Consider the following 22924-nt stretch of genomic DNA (forward strand, 5'->3'; position numbering starts at 1 on the left):
ATTACTAATCAAATAAGTATTTTAAAAGCTGAACAGCCTGCAACCAGGGCAGACAAAAAAGGCCCATCCTGATACATCCCAATCATCTTCTTTACTTAATTCCTGTTTCCCCTTTAATCTAAAAAATTAAGATGTACTCAGCAGTATGTAAAACATCACTACAGATACTAGTCCAAAACACAGAATAAATTAACCGCATAAAATCTCATAAGCCATCAGAGCGGGAAAGGCCCTTAAAACTATGAAAGAAGTGCTGCAAAGGAAGAAGAGGACTACTTAGAATTAAGGAACTTCTTGTAGTATTGGTACAGAGATGATGCAATCTAGGCCACAGCAGCCAGGCAGCTTGACAGAGGTGGTCAAATCACTTCTCCAAATTCAAGTTGTTTTGAATGACCTCTCAGTCCAAACTGTGTAATCTTCACTTTAGAGAAACTACCAGGTGTAAATCTGTATTGTGCCATTTGATTTTCACTGCCTGTATGAAAGAAAACACTGCCAGTGAAACTCTTTGTCATCTCAAGTGTACTGGAGAGCAAACGGCCATTTATTTTCCTCTTTTTGAGAACAGTCTAAAAAGTTTGTGACAGGAAATACTGAGGATATTTTTTATGACTTTTGGTGATCATTCCATGTTACGCCCTCCCATGACCATGGCATAACAAGAGGAGGGGAGGTTCACGGTGCTCCCCACCCAAGAGGAAGTTTTCAAAAATAAATTGTGACATACTATGCTCAGAACTTTCTTCTTTTATCATGTGGATGATAGAAAATGTGTTTGTGACGAACAAAGATCTTTACTAGGACACCTCTGGGAGTGTGTGGATAACTATCGCTTTGAAAATGACAAACCCAACCGAGCACTGACTGCAGCAGAGCGAGTCGTCTTATGTTGTTATCATGGATATCCATCTCTCCACAGTGTTAGTTTCAGGAAGTGGCTGGCTACTCAGCGCAAGACCTTTGCAAATGTATGATGCATTAAAATCTGAATAGATGCATTAAACTCATTATTGACAGGGGGCACACAATATCTTTATTTCCTGATGACACCGCATTGTGAACATCAAATCCAGGAGAGCTAGTTAGCAACTAACTAAGCAGTTAGCTCATAGCAGTTCGGGGACAGCAGTTTCCTGCGTCGTGTTTGGCTCATGGAGCTCATAGCTACGAAGCCAATAGCCTACAGCTAACAGAGCCAATAAAGCTGAAAGCTATACACACAGCAGGACTGAGAGCCTTACAAACTGAACTGCAGTTAATTGTGAAAACACAAGTTTACAAAAAATAAATGTACTGAAGTACTTTACTTGGGTACAGTTTGGAGGTAAAACTACTTTGAACAAACAACTGATAACAACAAAGTAAAGAAACAACATTTTGATTTTGGGATGTTTACATTCAGTTTAAATTGTGTTTCAGGACCGTGTCGGAAAACGTGTATCAGCCTGGAGCACTAATTGTAACATCGCTCTACAGTGAGATTAGTGTAGAAACCCCCCACAGTGTACCTTCAAGTGTTTGTTAGGGACTGGATGGGGACAGCCATGACTTCGCCAGCCAGCGAAGGGTTTGATCTGTGAACCTTCCTCATGAAAAGCCAACAGCATTTGTTCAATCCACAATCCCTTGCTCTGAGCAGTCTAAACAGAGGTCCATTGTAAGTGAATGGGTCTCGGCTTTGGCCATCAAGCTTCCTCCAATTCTCCCATTGAAAGGGGGATTACTGGAAATTGGCTTCGTATAACAACGAACAAAGACTCATCTCTCACCCACTCTCTCACACATGTGCACTCACACCCACACACCCACACACCCACACACCCACATACACTGCCCTTTGTAAAAAGCAACAAAAAATTGCAAGTCAATTTATGCTAATCATAGTGTCCTTATGATGACTTTGGGATTTACTGTGTCGTGTTAAATTGAAAATACTTACACACACGAACACATGCTCAAAGGGAACTCAGGAGGGCAGAACAAATGAAAGGGAAGGAGAAGCAACATTCCTCATAAGTAGGATGCTTTTAAATTATTTCTTATTATTATTATTATTATAACAGGGACAGAAGGGAAGAATTAAAAAGGGGGGGGGGGGGGGGGGGTAGGAAGATAACTGTGAGGTTAGAATTGAGGATAAATAAACGTATTGGTTGAAGAAAACAGTTCCAGATATAGCAATGAATAAGATGAGAAGGAACTGAGGAGTCCATGAGGAGGAAAGCAAATGAGGCAGAAGAAGCGAAGCGATGCATGGAGGAAGAAGGGGTTCATGAGAGGTGACAGAGCAGCAAAGACGTTGGACAAGTCAGCAGAGCAGCACAAGGAGCAACACAGATCCTTCCACACCAATTATTGTAACAGTAACATGCTTTTTGCTTTAATTTGTTTGTTTGCAAGTATACATATACACATACACACAGACCACTGGAGAAAATGAGCAAAATCCTGTGAATAAAGGAAGGAAAAGAACACTTGATTCGGTGTGATATTAAACACATATGCCATCACACATTTTGATAGTGTATCTGTTTGAGTCAGTTTGCCTGTCAGTGCTATTGTTTCCGTTTCTCACCTCCACTGAATCAAACCAATGTACTTTCATATTGCAGCTCTGTATTTGTCAGCCCATAATCTGCGATTCCCAAAAATACCGTGACTTGTCAGCGGCGGGGTTGGGGGAGGGGATTTGTCAGCTTATCTGTCTAATAACAATTACTGAAATAAATGTATTTTTCCCCTGCCTTTGTCCACATGTCTTCACATCCATCAACCTCCAGTGATTTTATTTCAGTTTATATCTTTCCCCCCATTAGTGCCAGCGGTTGTGTCTCTCTCCATGATGCTTATAGAATATCTAAAGATTTTCTTTTTTTTTCTTCTTTTGCTTACAGATTACAGCGTCTATCTAAACCTTGCAGGCACATGGTGTGACATTTTAAATCTTCTGTCATTTCCTTTCCCAAGGGCGCCTGTCTAAGTCTTTTGTGTTTGTTGGTTCAGGATGTCTGCAAGTTTCATTAAGTTAACTTTTAAACTTTTTCCGAGGAGTTAGGAGGATATCTTGTGATAATTTTGAAGCTGAAATAGCATGTGAAATTGATAAAAATACAGTATGCATGTGGCTGTGGGTGGCTAGGTTTCATTCTCACGACAATGACATCACATTATACTGTAGGAAAACTCAATTAAGACCATGACGGCTAAATCAAGACTACAGAATTGTCTATACTGAGGAGGGTTTTGAGCTCTAACTTATAAAATCATGTAAAACTACTTTTTCTCCGTGGGATTGCTCTCAAATAGAATTTGGATATCCCAGTTCAGGTTTAATTGGTTATTTTGATCTTCAGTACAGCTTCAACAATAAGTCAGCTACTATTTTGAAAATCGATAAATTGTTGCAGTAATTTTCCAAGAAGATGAAGACGTCACCTTGTGCTCTAGGAAATTGTTATTGTTTCTCAATAATGGAAAAAATTGATAGTTGCAGCCCTAATTTGTAGAGCCAGAGCAAGATAAATAAAGAGCACATTTACGTTCCCCAGTCAAACATATGGTAGAATATTATAACAATGCACTGTAACACCAGTTAGCCCAGATGTTTGAACCATGAGTGTAATTTATTCTAGTTACACTTTACATCAGTCACAAAACATAAGCAGAATGCCAAAGCTAATTGTTTAGTCACTCTGCTTGACCTCCACTAACCCCCCTTTCCCCTTTATTATTTTTCTTTTCCCGATCTTGCTGATATCATTTCTCAGGGGAAGCAGAAAGCTCCAATTGGGTTTATGGGGCATCTGTGCAGTTTGATTTTGTTATAAAAGCATCCCAATAAAAACTGGGGGTGGACTCAGGGCAAGGGGCCAGTCCTACTGTAAAAACAATAGGGAGGCAACGCAAGCACTCAGGGAGCATATGGTGACTGTACTGCTCCCTGCAATAAAGCCAAGAGATGGAGGGATAGAGGGAGGAGAGGAAAGTAAATGAAAAAATAGGAGGAAGACAGGGGGTGAGAAAGGAAGAAGAAAGGAGGAAAATCACCTGGGTTGGAGAGAGAGAGACCAAGAGAGAAACAAGAGGCAATACAGAAAGGATCAAAGAAAGAAAAGGGTTAAAAAAAAACAAACAAACTGTTGTTTAAAAATAAATGAAGACGCAGCAGTTGAGACAGAGAAAGACAGAATTTGGTGATGCAACACTGATATGCAGCTAATCTTATTGTTTCAGGCTGGGGATTGTAAGCATACCAAACAATATTTTAGGCTGGCAATATCGTACACGACTAAACCTTATGATGGCTGCGAATTTATATCAATATCAACACAGGGTTAATGCTTTTGCCACTGGCTACAGGGCAAAGATTACATTAGTGTGTGACAGTTTATGACTTTAATTTCTATAATTTAATTCAAGCTCAAGATCAATACCATATAGTATTTCAAAGATGTTTATCAATGCAGAAATGTGGACAAGTTTTTATGCCTGTTGTAGTGAAGGCTGATTAGCACAATCCACAGTGTGCAGTGTGTCTACAGCCTCAGCGCTGTCACATACCCAATGTTTGCCTTGGCACCAACAACTGGACAAGCATCACTATTACATTTCTGTAATAATCCCAAAACAAACAAACAAAAAATAATTCCCTTACTTTTTCTAGTAGCCAAAAGCATGTTATAAAGGGAGCAAATGATTATCTGGCAAAACAAATCTGTGTGTAAATTAGTTTCCTCTAGGATTTATATTTGTTGGGGGGGGGGGGGGGACTTTACGTAAGCTTACAGCAGTCAACATCAGGTGAAAATGTAATAAAGGACTGCGTCACAGGAATTAGAAAAAAAGTATTTCAAATTCCTTGAGGGGCTGGCCAGGAAATTCTATGCATGGTAGGGAGGTAAAAAAGGCTGTTTTCTAGGGATGCACCGATTGTGAAATTCTGGGCCGATGCCGATGCCGATGTTTAAAATAACAACATGGCCGATGGCCGATGCCGATGTTTTTTCTTTTTGTTATTTATTTCGTTTTTGGTGCCACAGAAACATTACTGAACTATTTTAAATGTCTTTCAGCTCTTCATCATACTATTAATTAGCACAAATTAAATGAGACAAATTTATGAAACAAAAACAACCTTTAATATCAATTTTTAGTTGACATTAACCTTACGGTAATTAACATGACAAGTTCTTTTCTGAAAAATAGCCCTCTTGTGGGCATAGTTATGTTCCCCCCCCCAAAAAAAGGAAAATAGAAAGGTTCCTCCCGAGCACAGCGTTCATGCGACATTTAAATCAACATAAACATCGGCCACTGCCATCGGTGAATGTAATCTTTTTTTGCCGATGGCCGATGGCAGTTAACTAGCCGAACATCGGCCGATGCCGATGGTCGGCCGATGCATCGGTGCATCCCTACTGTTTTCTGTCACGATCGGCACCATCTATAGTTCGAAGGAAGCAGGTAAGAATCTAGTAAAGCCTTCCAACTACTCCACATGGTTCTTGCAATGGAAACACAATTATGAGATGAATTGACTTTAACCCCAGAAAAGGACATATTACAAAATGTCCCTTTATGTGGAAAGATAGCTGACTATAAAGAGAAACCTTTCTAACTCAGATCAAAACTAACAATCTCACTTTAGAAAGCACACACAGCATAACCAGCATCATACTTTTCTGTCCTTGGCAAAAGGAAGGAACAAAACAATCAAAACCAACTTTAGAAATCAAGAAAAATGTATGTGGAACCCATCAGACAGCTAGTGGGGATCTTTAAAAAAGGAAAAGGACATAAGTGAAGCCCTGGAGATGAGTCGGTTGCAGCAAAGAGCCATTCTGTTGAATTTGAAAGGAACACAAAGCGAATATGTGGGCTCCTTCATCTCCCCGACACATAGCTAATTCATCACAATGTAGGGGACATGGTACCATCAAGTCTTTCCGTGCCTTATTATCTTTATTTCAGCTCACTCTCCCTCTTACTCTGAAGTGGGCTTAAGTAAAAGAACAAACTTTTATCAACTTGCCACTCCGGGCTTGAGTAATCACACAAATTCAAGACTCTGCATGTTTAGGGTTGAATCGTCAATGTGGATGTGCACAGGGTGTTCATCAGCCTCCACTAAGTGTGTGTGTGTGTGTGTGTGTGTGTGTGTGTGTGTGTGTGTGTGTGTGTGTGTGTGTGTGTGTGTGTGTGTGTGTGTGTGTGTGTGTGTCTGTGTGTTTCGTGATCAAATGGTTCATAAGGAGTCCAAATTTTGGATTCCATTTGCTTAGTGGTTTTGGTAGCACGGTTCAGCTGTGGGTGGTCTCAAGGTTTAATTATGCACTGCAGAGAAACCAGAAAAAGTGGTACAGCTTGATGCTTGATGTCCTCACACATCTACACTACTTTCTTAATCCATTTCACATCAAATTAGGAAGAGAAATTTACTCAAGGACATTCAAAGGATTTCGGTCTGTTTGCCAGTATGTGTGTGTGTGTGTGTGTGTGTGTGTGTGTGTGTGTGTGTGTGTGTGTGTGTGTGTGTGTGTGTGTGTGTGTGTGTGTGTGTGTTTGTAAAAAGGGTATCATTAGCATAAGACACCCTTTGATTGCAAAAGACAGAAATAGATATTTAGATAATTTCTTTATCGACTTCTTGTACATATCTTTCTGACTTAATGATTGTACTGTGCATGGCCTGGATCATTTCATCAACATGATGCCCGACTAACTCGGAGGGTGTTCACTTCACTTATAATACCTGAACACAGCACCTAAGCATTTTCTTTTTTTCTTTTCACAATTTATGTAGTGTTTTGGTTGTTTTTTTTTGTGTGTTTTATATATTTAGGATGTATTCATATTCATTTCCCATGCCATTTCCAAAGTCTAAATAAAGAGTAAACTGGCATTATCATGCTATTATATTATCAGTGTAATTAAATGGTCTTAAAATGACAATAATTTGTTGCAATTGTTTCTAGGACAATTTATCGTCAAACAAAAATTTGTTATTGTGACAGGCCTAGAAATAAGTACAAGCTGGAGAGATTAATAAGGCTAAAGTTTCGAGGGTGAAGACAAGGAGGAAAGTTACAATCATATTAACAAGTTCAAAGTTCACGTTTAGCCAAGTCCAAGACCACATGGTAGAAATGAAAGTGAAAGAAGCAAGAAGGAAAAGAAGAGGAAGCAGACACCCCTCTTAGATGGCCTCCACTGGGCTTCATCTATAAATCCATTATGCTATGAAATATATTTTCTCCTAAATATAATAACAGATCTTGCAGTCGTTTTCCCAGTAATATCCTCTGCTGTCCGCTTCCATTTTACAATTACAAGAGACTTGATACTTGAGAGAGTTGAAACTTGAGACTTAACAGAGAATTGAAAATCAATCTCTTGAGTGATGAATGAAATATGAGTTTTGGGGTTAGACTTGGGCAAGCATTACCTCAGTACTGCAGTAATTCAACACATATTGCCTGAATGAGCATATTACAGTGCTAATCAGTTTGTTTGTTTTCTTCCCATCTGATTGTCACCAAACAGCCACTCGTCTCTATCAACAACTTGGTAGTCAAGACACTCTAAGCTAAATTTGGGTTTTTATTGCCGGTGACATCATGTACCCATCATCCCTGTTTTATGAAAAAGCTCTTTCCTGCTTCACAGACTCCGATCACAGTTGCTTTCGTGAAGGCTATGTTGCAGGTATCCAAACGTAACAAAAATTTCACATATGAGAGGCTCACTTTAGAAAATACATTTTGTCACAACAGCAAACACATTTCCAAACCTCTACCTTCTCATTTTCAATAATCATCCATTGCTAACCACCGAGGAGCCTTCTCCAATCAAAAACAAAATTCAAAATAGCCTGTATTGTCACATCCTTGTTTCCGGGTACAGAGTACAGGGTGGACTGACCTGAATTCACTTCTGTTGCCTGCAGTACTGTAACATCAACAATAATTGGTGTTAAAAAAAATAGTGTAAAAAAAAGTGTAAGGTGAGAAGAAAAGAAGAGACACGAAGGTGGCAACAGCTTATGTGTAAAATAAATGATGGAGAGAATATGTAAGTGAGGGGTTTGGACTCACTAAAGGTCAAGAATGCACAAGCCTGTCGGACTACCAGGTCAGATGACCTCCTCTTTTCTGCTTCCCAGGTGTGCTGCATGTCACTATTATGTGACCTTTAGCTCTAAACCCTCCATTTACTCTTCTTTCTCTTAGTCCTTTAACTTTACACACCTGCCTGGCATGCGGACTGAGCCGATCTGCCTGCAGTCATTATTTTTAATGGTCAAAGTCAGGGCCAAGCGCACAATGCATGTATAAGCATATTAGAAATACAAGTGTAATTGGCCTAGTATGCTACCTCATTAGCCTTTGGAAGCTAACACTAGTATTAGTGCCTAATAACTGTGAGCTTAATGTGCTCCTAATTAGCCTTATAAGCCATTCACATTTGTTATTCGCTTCTGCTTAGGTGAGCATTCAGTCTCACTAGACCTATTACACAGAGAAGAACAGCAGCTTTTCAAGGCACTTCTAATAAATATCTCCAAAAATACAACATATATAGCTGACTTTATTGTGCAAAGAAAACACTAACCACCCACATGGGTTATCCTAAAATAGAAATTCAACCTAGGTAAATATAATGCATACAACTATGAGCAGAGTTCAGTGGGATTAGCTATTTCTTATAAACAATATGTTACAACGTTAGGCTTAAAGGGAAAACAGGAGGACAGCTGCTTTGTAAATACTACAGATCATTTTACGTTTATAGTCAAGCAAACTTTAACACAGGATCTAAACATTAAATGGTACTTTATGGCAAGTACCATGATTAATAATCACACTTTATAGTTTTTATGTGTCTATGCTTCACTTCCTTTTTGTGACCCTCTTAAGCTTTTCCTGAAAAGTTAGTTAAATATATAAATATCTACATAATATATACTTAGTTGCAAACAAGGTGTATTTTTAATAATTTTAATGAAAGCTATAACTTACTGTCCAAGTCTTAAGCTTTTGGTCTGATGCAAAGTGCTACATTAGTTCAATGACTCACACAGTAGAGTGTTCTCTCCCCCACAGAGAGAAGGTATTACTAACTTATGCAAAAAGGAAACACTGATTACTCATACTGTTACCTAAAATTATAATTTTACCTCAGGTAAATATGCTGCCAAATCTATGAGTGGTGTGCAATTTGTTGGGTTAAAGTAGGGCTGACAAGCATAAAAGTTATATTTGATGAGCAATAAATTGCACAATTTATCATAAGGAGGATAATATGAATACTGCTGCTTTGTGAAGGCTGATCTATAGAATTCACATTGCACACACTTTTGTTAAGATTTCTGTTCATACATAGACACTGTACAACATGACATCCTGTAAACATCTTATGTAATGACCACCAGACACTTGCACTGACATTTTATCACAGCACAACCTTGGTTTGATAAGCAGTTAGACTTGAATGGGCTGGCACACTGACTAAAGAGCTCATTTCAGAATGAGCTGGCAATAAAGCCACTAGAGAAAAGCTGCTGTCCAAAACCTTTCTTGTTTTATTGCCTGGAAAGAAATGCATGCATTAAAGCTTTACCCCCTGTCCAAGTACTCTGAATGCAGCCTTATGGGCTGTGATAACAGCAATGTTACTTCTTCTAGCCCAGCAAAGCTACAGCTGTCTTACCGCCAACTGCAAAGTGGTGTCAGTCTCACAGGGGAGATGGTGAGCTGGTTGCACTAATCATACCGTGCTCTGAGCTCGGCTGGTGAGACTAATTGGCAGGTCAATAATCTGAACAGCTGGGAAGGGGAGTGACCACCAGTTGCTCAGTTGAAACAAGGGTTGCAACAATCATCGCAAATCAGGCTCCTCATTAAAGACATGATCTGTCAGCCATAGTTCAAAGACCCTTCTCTCACTCTGCTTGTTTATTTCTACCTGCAGTCAGAATCAGGCTAAGCTTTAACTGCATACCATGTGTGGTCAACTGAGAAAAACTTCTTTTTAAATCAGCGAGAGATTCAAAACAGCTTCGCCATGTTTTCACAGTAAATTTAATTCTCTCGCAGGAAAGACAGCAGAGAATGTCTTCATTGATAGAAAATGAAGGAATTGTAACACAGCAGCCAATTATGTACCACAGTCCCCCAAAAACTGTTAAACGTCATACAGTATCAGGATGTGGATTCAAGTTACCTCTCTGATGACTCAATTTGAGTAAATCAAAACAGCTGTGCAACATTACTTTGACTGAAACGATGCGTAATGACGACACGTGGATTTTACCAGTTTGAATCGAGACGACATTCCCAAAGCACAAAGATTGAAAATGCTGGTATATAAAATTATTAATGTATTTGTTACTGTGCATCAACACAAAATGACTCACTTCCTTTCATGACTTAACTTGCCCCACTCCTCTGCTTTAGTGACAAGTGAAATTATGATGGGCTTGTTGAAGGTGTTGAGAAACAATTTTGTCACCCAATTTGATGCTTTAAGATTCCTTACTGAGGTGATGAGGTGAGTGTCTGTGTTTATCTGTTGATGTTGCTGAAGAGTTTTCAGTTGTAGCAAAGCTGCCGATTTCATCGCTGTATGAGACTCAGTCTGAAATAACTGACATTCAGTCATTACAGGGCTTAAAGCTCCAGCTGCATGTAATAAACAAAGAAACTCAGGTTGGCAGGTAAAGCAATGGCTTTTAGCAATTCTGTTTGTGTTTTAATATTTACCATTTAACCACCCTGTAAATCAAAGTAAGTTTAAAACTCTTAGTGTCATTTTGTCCAATCACAGAATGTTCTAATTAGCCTGTGGTGGCAGTGATTGCAAAGGCAGCAGGGGGGCGCAGCATGTGAAGATACCAGATGATGCACCACCTTTTTTGTCAGAAAAATCTCTGTGCATTATTACTGATCAATTACTACAAAGTCCGAAAGACAAGGGGAGTCTTGGCGTTGATCAAATCCAACATGATCGCAGATTAGAGGTGTGAATCTTCACCTTCAATTCAAGGATGATTCACCTGTCAATGATTCAAATGTAAAATGATTCTCGATGCATGTTAATGTATAGCATCTTCAGTTTTGTATTACAGCATGCACTACTTTTTGGTCAGTCAATACAAGTAGTAAGATAAATACAAAATCCCTTTTAATTTAAAAAGTCTTCTAAAAATCAGACTACAAAAGCCTATAATATAAAAAGCTGCATCTTTTCAATACCAGTATCTTTGTGATCCATCTCAGTACATAACATTACAAAAACAAAACATAAATCCATCTGTAGTCAGGCTTGGGGAGTAACGGAATATGTATCAGGATTACGTAATTAGGATACGAACATAAGGTACATATTACATATAACATTACAGTTACAGCAAAATTATGTAATTAGATTACATATACATTCAGTAAAAAAAGGGATTACTAACAGGATTACATTTTTAAATAAAGAATGATAAACTAGTTTGTATCCATGCACATGTACACACATGACAACACTTCACAAGTGTCACACAACTTCACTCTGCTCTTGAGTCAAACCAAATACGCAAATGTCATAAGATATGGCACTTTTGAAGGCGGCAAACATCACAAACATGACTCTGCTGCACGATCTCAGAGTTAGATGGCAGAGTTGATGTCCTCAATTCCTGGCTAGTTAGTTGAGCTTGCTGTATTCTTTTCCTGAAAACTGCCAATGTGGTTAGAAATTGCTGTGAAGCCGATTTACACACAGCGTGCATCTTGTCCAGTTTATAAAATCAAAAATGTCACCAGATGTCCACTTTTAAAATACTGAGTGCATTGAATGTGCCTGACAAAAAAATACCTGTGTAAAAACACTAATTCTGTACTGTCAATTGTGATTACTGCCACTCCAATTACATCAAGTTACTTTCAATAAGAACTGAAGAGTTGAGAGAAAGAGTGGGGGACAAAGTGAGAAATTGAGACGGAGAGAGAAAGAGACAAAGTCTGACATGAAATGGCATTTAGCATTTATACTGACTACAGCTGTATGCTAAACAGCTTCAGTTCATCACGTTACATTACCGTATTCCTGGTGTGTATGTGTGTAGATGTGTTGAATAACTTATTTTGGGGCTATAAATAACCTGTCCGTTAGACAGAAAAGCTTAGACAAAATTGTAATTCCTACCAAATCTCAATGCAAACAGGAGGAGGATGAGCTTCCAGAGCTTCTTCCAGAACTTTTTCATTCAGGGGATTTTTTTCTACCTTAATAATCAACAGAGCCTAAAGGTTTGAGATCCCAGCTCCTCACCACCTCCGCACCTCCAACTGCATCTGTAATACAGCTCCATGGCCTCCCAGGTTTTACGGTGTTTGACTGAGCGAATGAGAAGCAGGAAAAGAGCCAGAGAGACCATGGTGAGCACTTGACATTCCCTGGACAAATAAATGCTTTCAAAAGGCTATGTTAACATAAATCAATAATTCATAACCCATTCGATTATTTCTAGGTGTAGCATTACCTAACAAGGTCTCACTCTGGCCGCATGAGCACTGTTCTCAGGTCAAACGGGGTAAGACAGAACTCTAGGAAATCTGCCCCTCTCACATGTGCAGTTACCCTCTCATGACAAGTGTTTTCAATAAGGCAGTCCTATGACAGCCTCTCTACCTTACAGACAAAGACAAAAGAACACACAGACAAGCACACACACACACACAGTCTTTAGCCCTGAGTATTAACAGGCTTTCTGCCAGTGAAGCAGAAAGACTAAGAGTTTAATAAGAGGGAAACATCAGATATCTGAGACAGACACACACATAGTTACACATACACAGCATTGTGAAAAGCTCCACTATAGGGTTTTCAATCTAACAACGTCGAAGTGCATAGTCAAGACTGTGTGTATGTATGTACATATGTGTATACTTGTGTATTTCTGTGTGTAGCTGTCTGTAGTATGTGAGCTTGTGTGTGGCCCGCGAACCGTCACAGCGACACAGGTCTGTCTGGGAGGATAAGAGTGAGACGTCTTATCAGTCGCAAGCCAGACAGACACACAAACACACATTCTCAGACACACACACAGTGGGATAATACGCCACCTCATATCAGCTATACAGCAAGACCTGTCACTTGGGGGGGGGTGGACGGCAACTGGGAGCGAGGAAGGAAAAGAGTAGAGGCATGGAGGACGAGGGGGGAAAGTTGAGGGATAAAGAAGATGGAAAGGGGGATGAGGAGGGAGGAGAAGTGACAGAAGAGAGAAAGATAAAGAGAGAGGGGGCAAAAGAGACAGTACTGTTCTGACAACATTTCCCTGTGGAGATAAGGATTGATGAAGAAAGGGCAGGGATGAATGATCAGAGAAGTATGTTGGACATTAGCAGTTAGACAGACTGTCCAGAAAGCTAGTTCAACTGGGGATGCACAATACTGGATTTTTGCTGATATCCGGTATACTGATATTATCCAACTCATTTTGGCCAATTGCCGATGCCAAAACCAACATCTCAACATATTTTTTTTACCTTATTACCGAGAACCTTAACTCTGTAGTGGAGTTGACTATTATGCCTACTTTTATCAACACTTTTTTAAATTATACACGTTCTCAGGGCAAAATAAAAAAATAAAACTCAGTCAACAATTTGCATTGCTTGAGCATAATCAAATCATCATCTTATCAGCCTGTCAAATTGGCAGAAATGTTCATTTTGGGGCAAGCTTTTAGCGCCCAATACTGATGACGTGCTGATATTATAGTGCATAATTAATTTCAGCATTGATTGTCCTGATAAAACAGTGAGATTTCAGCATGTTTCAGTTCAGCAGCCATACAGAAATCAGTGACTGAGTCTAATAGCCTGACGAAGAGACCAATGTCATGCTGGTGTCATATGAGATGGATAATATTAATTAGAAAGATTACCATGTTGACAACTCAAAATGGTTGTAGAGTTGTTCAAGTGATGGTTGTATATATGAGTGTAATTACCTAATTACAACTAACTTTGGATATCTTGAGGTATCTATATTTGATTTTCAGGCACTGGTAGCACCAGATTGGACCCCAATCATAACTACAAAGTGAATAGAAACTTGTTGATGTGAATGCTATATACAAATCAAAAGCAGGTAATCATGGAAACGTCGAAATGCCATGAATAAGGCATAAAGTCTCAAGCATACTACCTGCTGGCTTAATAACATGAGTGACTAGGAAAATTCATGTAACCAAGTGACTTTGAGGGCTTATGTCACAGTAAAGTATTTCTTGACTGTATGGTGGTTAATTGAGTGAGTGGGTGACTGCCTACCTAAGGTTAAGTAAATGACTGATTCAATGGCTAATAGTTTCTGAAAAGAGACTGAAGCCATGACAAAAACGTCCATGGTCTCAATTCATGGTCTCGTCTTTCGAGAACACGACTCAAGAAACATTTTTCCCTGTTTGTTTTTTATTCACCACCAGAGATATGAACCTATCTGTGGCTCTGTGTGGAGACAGAGAGTGTCTTTAATGGCTAACTGAGCAAAAGAGATAAAGACATTTCCAAAGGAGCAAGCGCCTATCCCGCTGATGAATGGCACTGAGAAATTCATGTTCACAACAGAAAGGCAACACCCTACACTCTCCCAAATTTAACAGGGCGGGCCCAGAAACTAGCCTTGGAAATGTCAGGAAAATGGCAAAGGAGTTAGGAGGGAGGGACATATGGGTATAGAGACAGCAAAGGAGACTAGGAAAGGGCCCGGTGGAGGAGAAAAATGGGGAACAAAGAATAAGAAAAGAGAGAAATCATTTTATGACACCACATAATTATAGAAATGTCAAAGAGGTGCACAGAGATGGGTGGTTGAAGCAAAAAGACACAGGAGAGGTGACAGGGGAAGGGAAAGGGGTGTGTAAGGGGATGGAAAGCTGGAGATGGAAATCCTTTTGCCACTCAGAAAATTTGTTATAGAAGTGTTGGAAAGGGGAGGGAAAATGAGGAGGAGGAGGAGAGGGAGGAATAACAGAGGGGGAAAATGACTTGGGAACACAGGCCATCAGTCATTGGGAAAGCAGGCCTGACACTACTGCATCAATAATTCAGATGACTACGGTTAATGAGCGAGATCCAAACAAATCACCCCTGAATTCACTGAGAGAACATTGAAACATTTCACTGCACAAAATATGGCACCATTATGGCTGCTTTTTAGCTGTAGTTTGGGCTGTATTGGCAACACACAAGGGAAAGTGGGTTGGATACAATATTCATCTCTCTTGAACCCTTGAAACATTAACATTTATTTTCATGAGAAAAAGAGGACAGGGGGAATCAACCGAGAATGAGCATTGGCATGCATGCATAAAAGTTTAAAACCAAAGGAAAAGATCCATTTTACAAAAGACTAAAATAAAAGGCAGAAATAAAATAAGAATGTGATAAAGTAGATCCAAAAGAAAAAAAAGGGAAGGAAAAGAGGCCGTAAAAGGTGAATTTGTTGTCTCTGTGAAAGCGTTTACAGTGGAAACGGCTGGAGTGCAGCAGACATATAGAAATGTAAAGACAAACTCAGACAATTTGATCAAACTACGCTTAGATCAAACCCAGTATGGATGACTATTACAGACACACATATACATACACGCAGGCACCCAGAGTAAACATCTCCCTGTTTGTTATTAAATCGGATGTTAACGGCAGGCTTTACATGGAAACCATAGTAAAGTAACTCAAGTAGAGTACAGTACAGATGGTTTGATAATCATGAAGTTGAAAAAAGTCACACTATGTTAGCTCCAGTCTGAGATGACCAGTCTAAACACAAACTCAGAGGAAGGACCGAGGACAGCATCATCATACTGCTTTACTCTTGGGGCTTTTCCATACACATGTGCTGGCTGGGCTTGACTCTGTTTGACTCGGCATGCCAGCCAAGCATGGCAGGGATTCGCACTTCTACCCACTTGAAGGTGTGTCTTTAACGATGATGCGCTTGTCATGAGTAGGGGTCGAAGGAACAACTGTAAGTACTCTTTCTCCTGCGGTATGAATCGCTGCTAAAAATGTTTTGTTGTTAGTACAAACTGTAAACAATACTGGTGTTTCAGTTTTATCTCTTCAATTAAGATTCCATTAGACCTTTTTTTTCTTGTTTCACAAAATGAACCAAAACACTAGCAAGGGGAAGAACTTGGGTAGATAATTAGAATAAATATGAAACTAAATTTAAGTCTTTCATTAAACATGTCAAAAACTTAATATGTATTATTCGTGAGGGAAAAGCTAGCCTTTCTCACACTGTGCCTTTCTCTACTGTAAAATCCACTTGCAGAAAGACACAGAGCAGAATGCGTAAACAGTGAGCTATTTTTTTCCTCAGATGAGCAGGTCAGACAGGAAACCAAGAGTCGATAGTGCTTACACAGTGTTAAGCTTCATAAGCCCCAGTCTAAACTCAGCAAGTGGCTTAGGTTATGCCCTGAAGGGCCTACCTGGTAGTTTATTGCACCTCTGTGTGCAGAGGTAGCAGGCTCTTATTATTCCGATCAACTTATTAGACTGGTCCCATGGTGTGGTGGCAAGCCCACTACTTTGCAATCTCTATCTCTCTGTAGATATATAACTCTCCAGATATATAATTCTCCTTGCCTCAGACTCGCTGCCCTGGACCTTTTTTTCTCTCCTTACATCCCCTGACTCCATATGCCTGGGTATAGGAAGTGCTTACATTGGTTCTTTCTTTATGCTGTAGTCAGCCTTAAGACAGAAACACAACACAGGCTAGATATAATATCTAGCAGAGCTGGGGTGATGAACGAGGGGGTATTGAAGGGATATAAATATTCTTTCTTTCTCCATGACTATTTCTTCCACTCCCTGAGGGGCATACAGCAGGATTTAAAAAGGAAGAGGTCCACCACTGCTGTCCTAACATTTTTTATTTCATTTTATTTTATTTATTTATTTACCCAAATCTGTCACTGTTTTGATGCCTTAAGTTTTCCTTGATTTCTTCTTAACTTACCCTTACCGTTTGTCCTCATCTTCCACACAGTCATCTATCCCGATTAGCTATACAGGAAAAAAAAAAAAAAAATAGGAAAAGGAATACTTCCTGATCCTTTCTTACACATTAAACTTTCTAAGGCACAAACGCCAGTGGCCAAAAGCCGACACTATCAGTGCTCTGGGGTCTGGCTTTGACTGTAATGCCATTTTCCATTGGCATGATACAGCACACTTATGCTGCAAAGCATGCTGTACTCTGCCGATCTGAAATTTCACAGCAAACTCATGAAGCAAGATTACCAAGCTGACCCGCTCTGCCTCAAAGCAGAGCAGAAGTGTGACTGTGCCCATCCTCAGCTGAACTTTACTGCCAGTCAAATGATGTACAGATGTGATTCCATGCAGACAAGAAGATATTTCAGACATCAGATGTCAGATTTACACTTAACGGGTGGAGTTAAGGATTCCTGTCATACATAACTATGATGTAGGTTTAGATTTATAGTTCAGCATTTGATCTTAATCCTTGATACACAGTTATCATAAGTGATCAGGCCAAAACAAACTATAATTATACTATTATAATTAACTTAAGCAGTAAGTTTGTATCCTTTCATTCAACTATGAAGTCCACTTACATCCTCACACTGTTAATGTAAACTCAAAACTTCCTACTGCTCCTTGCCGCAGTGAATTTATGGTGGTGCCTCCTTACTTCATAACTATGCTGGGTTTCATTAAGATTCCCTGCAGTGTTATGGTCTCATTTGATTTTGTTGTAAAACAAAGAAATTGTGAATCAACATTATGGAGTCAATTTATATTACACAACTAAGAGGGTTTTATAAAAGCAATTGTAACCCCTACATTAATGGAGCTCTTTTATTGTGAAGCACATGCTGACAATGTTAAATTAGCCACCAAGGGCTAACTACTTGCTTGATAGAAGTTGGTATTAAATTCTGTTCCAAAAAAGTGTAGATAATAGGAAGAGAGATAAAAACACAGTTGGGCTCCTATTTGCTAGCTAAAGTGCCAAACAACAGCAATTCCTACATTACATCCAAGCTGAACCCAAAGCCTGACATCAATCTGTTCTCTCTTGCAGCCCTTTCCCTTTTTCTCTCTCTCCACACTGCAAAGGCAGACTGGCTAAAAAATAAATCAAGTGCAGCAGTGAAATGATCATGACAATCAAGTCATGATCAAGACATGATCAAGTCTGCCATGTAGCTGTGATTCTAACCATAAAGCGTAAATAAACAATCAAGCACAGGAAAGAGACAATGACAAACAAACAAATAATAATGCATTGAATACTGACTAAAGATTTAAATATCAATGTAAAAAATATTTTAATGTTTGAATGCTTAAATAAAGTTTTAATTTACTTAACTCTTAACCCTTTGCAGCCCTAAAGTTTAGAGTTAAAGCTTATGATGGCCAGGACAGCAAGGAGGGCAGTGAGGGAGAACAGAAGCTGGTGAGATGAATACACAATGCTGCTTCACCATTTTGTCCATTTCCAGCTAAATAAGATCTTCCTCCGCCTCTGCCTCCTCCACCTTCTCTGCCATGGCCCCAGGCAGGCAACTGGGAAAGAACATTTCTCACATTATAACCCCTCAATATCTCTCCTGTGGCTCATTGGAAGTATGCATGTCTGGGTGTGTATGTGTGTGTATGTGTGGCTAGCTCTGGTACTGCTACCTGGTACAGAGTCACACTCAGATTTTCCAGACAGAATGGACCAAAGTTAAATGCTTATGGACTAAATTTTTAACACAAGGGATAGTTAAAGATAGCGGCAATGTCAATGCAAGGAAGCAAACTAATAATAGCTGGATACATTTCAGCTGGGTACGTGATAGAGAAATGCTTTTTTGTCACTCATTAGGTAATGTAGAGGTGTCCTTGAGCCGGTCAGTGTCTAACAGCAGACTGCAGCTATAATGGGCAGATCCCTGGTGTAATTTTGTGAATGTGAAGCAAGGCATCGCTGAAAATAAGCACCGATGTCAGAAGACTGCTGCTGGGTAAAAAAGGTAAAAATAGCAATTTAAGACAGCATTTAGTTTTAGTTTTTAATTCCTAATAGTTAATCAATCTGCTTGATTTAACCTTGTAAATACTGTATAATGGCCATTACCTGCATCAACGTCTGTCAGCTTGCTGTGTTTAAAACTGCAAAACTGTATATATACACACGTTACCCCTTCATAAATTAAGTAATTCAAATTAGTTTGGACTTAACATAATCACTTAAACCGTCGCTACGAAAAGGAATGAGGCTAAAGATGCCACTGTATCAGAAAGTCACCTTTCCTAAATTTAAACATTACAAAAAGTGAGAAATATGCGCTCATTTTTCCATATCTTCACTCCTGTGCTTGTGACACATTTATTACACATACACCTTGCAAGCCATCAACATGAGTGATCGAAAAAAATGAAGTGTTTACTGCAAACTGGAGAGCAAATATGTCACACTCAATTATTCATTCACTCTCTCTCCCTCATTCAAATGCTATTTCATCAGGGGCTAATCTGTCCATTTATTCATCAGTTGATTCTTCCACTCAGTCAGCTCTTTCCATGTCCATTTGTGGACATTATTTCTTTTTTTCCATTCATTCAAATATTTGTTCACCTGTCATGTATTTGTCCATGCATTCTGCAATTTGTCCACTCAATTTTCTATTCATATGCTAAATATGCTAAGTCAGCTGAGAGGAAAAGTGTAGATGAGGTGGTGCAAGAGTAGAGTCACAAAGGCACTGACTTGTCCCTGTCCATAACAAGATATTAATAAAACTCAGGCTGCCCACTAAACATCAATGATTTCAGCCACAGATTTGAATCTCATGTTGACAGCTGAAGCATCAGATTGTTTCTTTGGCTAAACCAATGGGAAATAGTATGGTGGCCTACAAAGACTTACAAATGGTTTGAGCTGCAACTATTCAGTCAATTAATCAATTAGTCGATCAAAACAAATTTTTCTGTCAACTATTTTGATAACTGATGAATCATTTGAGCCATTTTTCATGTGTATGTACTGGTTCCAGCTTCTTAAGGGGGCGCTGTGTAGTTTTGAAGAAGATATTCAAGGTCAGAATTTTAATATTTACAATATCAATGAGGAAATAATACAAACTAATATATTTATCTTTTCCATAAGTGAATAAACAACAACAACAACAACAAGATGATGAAAAAGAAGAGAAGACTGTGTGAAAATCATGATTCTCTTGTACGTTGCCAGTAAACGATGCCTCAAAACACAAATCACACAGATAAAACATTAGGCTTGACAAGCAAGCTTCTCAGTGTGAGACAGCTACTCTGCAGGTGAGCTGGACTGTATCTGCGTGTAATTGGACAGGGACCATGAATAACTTAGTTTGGCAATGTGAGATGGTTGAAAGCTACAGAAAAGCTAATATCTTGTGGATCTAGAGTTAATCTTTACTTCTTTAAACTCCTACCCCCATGGTCAAAACTTGACTTTCACACCCAAATGAATAGTATAGTATTTCTCATAATTCTTGATAAGAAGTCATAATAAATAAGGAATCAATATAAATAACAAAAGGCAGGAATGACATACACATAAATGATATGATATAACTCATATATGAAATGATAGTGGCTTTGCACGTTCCGCATAAACAGATGAACAAATCAGAGTGATAATCACGGTTAACCCTGTTCAGTGACTACAAGATGCAGATTGCACTTCCACCTTGAGGGGAGTTCTCTTTTAGGCCTCCCACCAAACACTATTCAACAATGTGTCGGTACAACGGCAAGAAGCAATCCTATTGCCAATACAGTACATAAAGTCCCATTACTATCATTAAAGTACAAATATCTAATGTAACCAACTGAATATTCTTAAGCCATATTAATCGATTCATTTTTTGTCTCTGTTTGTTTGTTTATATTGTATATATTATAGTCACTGTTTGTTTATTGTTTATTGTCTTCAATGTATGCACCTTATTCACCAAGACAAATTCCTCGTTGGTGTAAAATCCTTCTTGGCAATAAATCCGTTTCTGATTCTGATTCTGACAGCTCGAGCTAGCAAGCCACATGAGCTTCCTGCTCACTTCCGTTTCAGGTAAAACAGACCTGCCTTCACTTCAATAGAATAACCACATGGAAGTCCCGCACACTAAATCAGCAGCGGTTAAAAAGACTGTTCCGGTGCACTACAACAACTTAATGCAGCTAGCATGCAGCCATCTATTGTGATTACTGTTATATTTTCGCCAGCATCAAACGTCACGGTTAAGCTACCGAGAAGTGAGACACAGCACGTCCTGAACTTACGATTTTCAAAATAAAAACCCCACAGTCGACAATGCAGCAATGTATTCAATCAAATTCAAGTATTACAGGAGTTTCAATGTAAACACGTAAGATATCTTAGTAGTGCTTCCCGACCAAATCGACCTTCCACAGGATGATGTGCAATACATATTAGCTAAGCTATATTAGCTTGCTATGCCTACTCAAGCTTGTACGCCTGTCATATTATGCAGCAAGCTAGCAAAGCTCAATTACAAGGGAGAGAGTCAGCGACAAAACGTAAATAAACAACTCGTAAGTAGTGTCCCTTTCATTTACATGATACGAAAAGCGTTTATTGTTCCGTTTCTCCCAAACACTTCCTGTCCTTCGTAACTGAACGTCCCTAGCTTAACGCTCACCGGCAGACTCAACTTGCACGTTATTTCATTGAACAACACAACAATATTCGCTGAAAAATACATTTACGCGGTCTACGCGTTACCTCCTTCTTCTTTTGTCCTCCTCCGGGCGGCAGACATAGCACCAGCAGTAAGAAAACAGATAGGACCGGCAGGTTAGCGATGGATTTCACCCAAACAGACGCCATGACGGAAGGATGCTCTGACAGCGAGACACGTCTCCGACAAGTGATTGGATTCTGTGTTGACCAATCAACGGGAAGAACCTGTAGAGCGGCAGCCTCTGGGTTTTGTAGTTTTTTAGACTAAACTAGCTTTACTGCTTTTATATTACTATCTAGAGGTCATACTTGTCATTTCAGATAGGGGGGAGGCAACTATTGGAGCTGTTGATGCCATTATAATTATAACCAATAGGCTTATTAATTTTAATACACTGCAGATACTATTATAGTTTGTTTATGTTTCTTTAAGGATCCCTATTGGAAGCACATTTGATGTGCCTCATTTAGTAGGCCATAGTGTGCTAGTTGTAATTTTGATTTATTTCAGTGTATGATACAAAATCATAAAGAAAAAGCAATGAACATCGTGCAAAAGCTGCTAAATGTAACCTCTTTAAATGTCTACATAAATTAATACAATTGGGTGCAGATACCACGGTGTCTTTTTTTCTGGTTGGACTTTAATGAAAAAAAGGGGGAAAAAAGTAATTGTGTACAGTTCACAGGTTAGAGGCTGCATTAGAAAGGCATACATCATTTGAACCCACAACATGTGGTTGAACAAAACTTTTTAATAGTCTTTTAGGACTTTTCAAACAGAAATGCAGTCAGACAGGGAAATATGAATGTTCAGAATTCACTTTACAAGATCTACATGCTGCCATTTTTTATAACTTCATCGTTAGGTATCCACTGAGAATGTGTTTCAGTTTGAGAACACTTGAAAAAGCCAGATGGCTGAGAGAAAATGTCCTCGATTTACTGGTCTGCAGCTGGGCCTGCTATTTGTCAAACGTCATATTCAGAGGAATGTGATGTCTGAACCAAGGACTGCAGAATTTGTCTCTGTTGCTCTCTCCCTTTCTCAAATATTCTTGGAGGGGTGAGACTGTTGCAGCCACTTGACAGAGTTAATTGAGGGGGACAAATGATTTATGAGAAATCACTGCGGGGTGACATTTGTCCC

At 39.2% G+C, this 22924-nt stretch overlaps 1 protein-coding gene across 1 annotated transcript in view; it reads right to left on the bottom strand.

Moving 5' to 3' along the window:
- The window catches only part of LOC141005399 (dolichyl-diphosphooligosaccharide--protein glycosyltransferase subunit TUSC3), a 67724-nt gene extending 45784 nt beyond the window's left edge, over nucleotides 1-21940 (bottom strand). The window contains exon 1 of the mRNA XM_073477249.1: nucleotides 21817-21940. Coding sequence (XP_073333350.1) covers nucleotides 21817-21921 — 105 coding nt within the window. The 5' untranslated portion in view covers nucleotides 21922-21940. The remainder of the gene's footprint in view (nucleotides 1-21816) is intronic.
- Between the last annotated feature and the right edge of the window lie 984 nt (nucleotides 21941-22924).

The sequence above is a fragment of the Pagrus major genome, chromosome 1, assembly GCF_040436345.1.
Source record: "Pagrus major chromosome 1, Pma_NU_1.0".
Taxonomy (NCBI): Eukaryota; Metazoa; Chordata; class Actinopteri; order Spariformes; family Sparidae; genus Pagrus; species Pagrus major.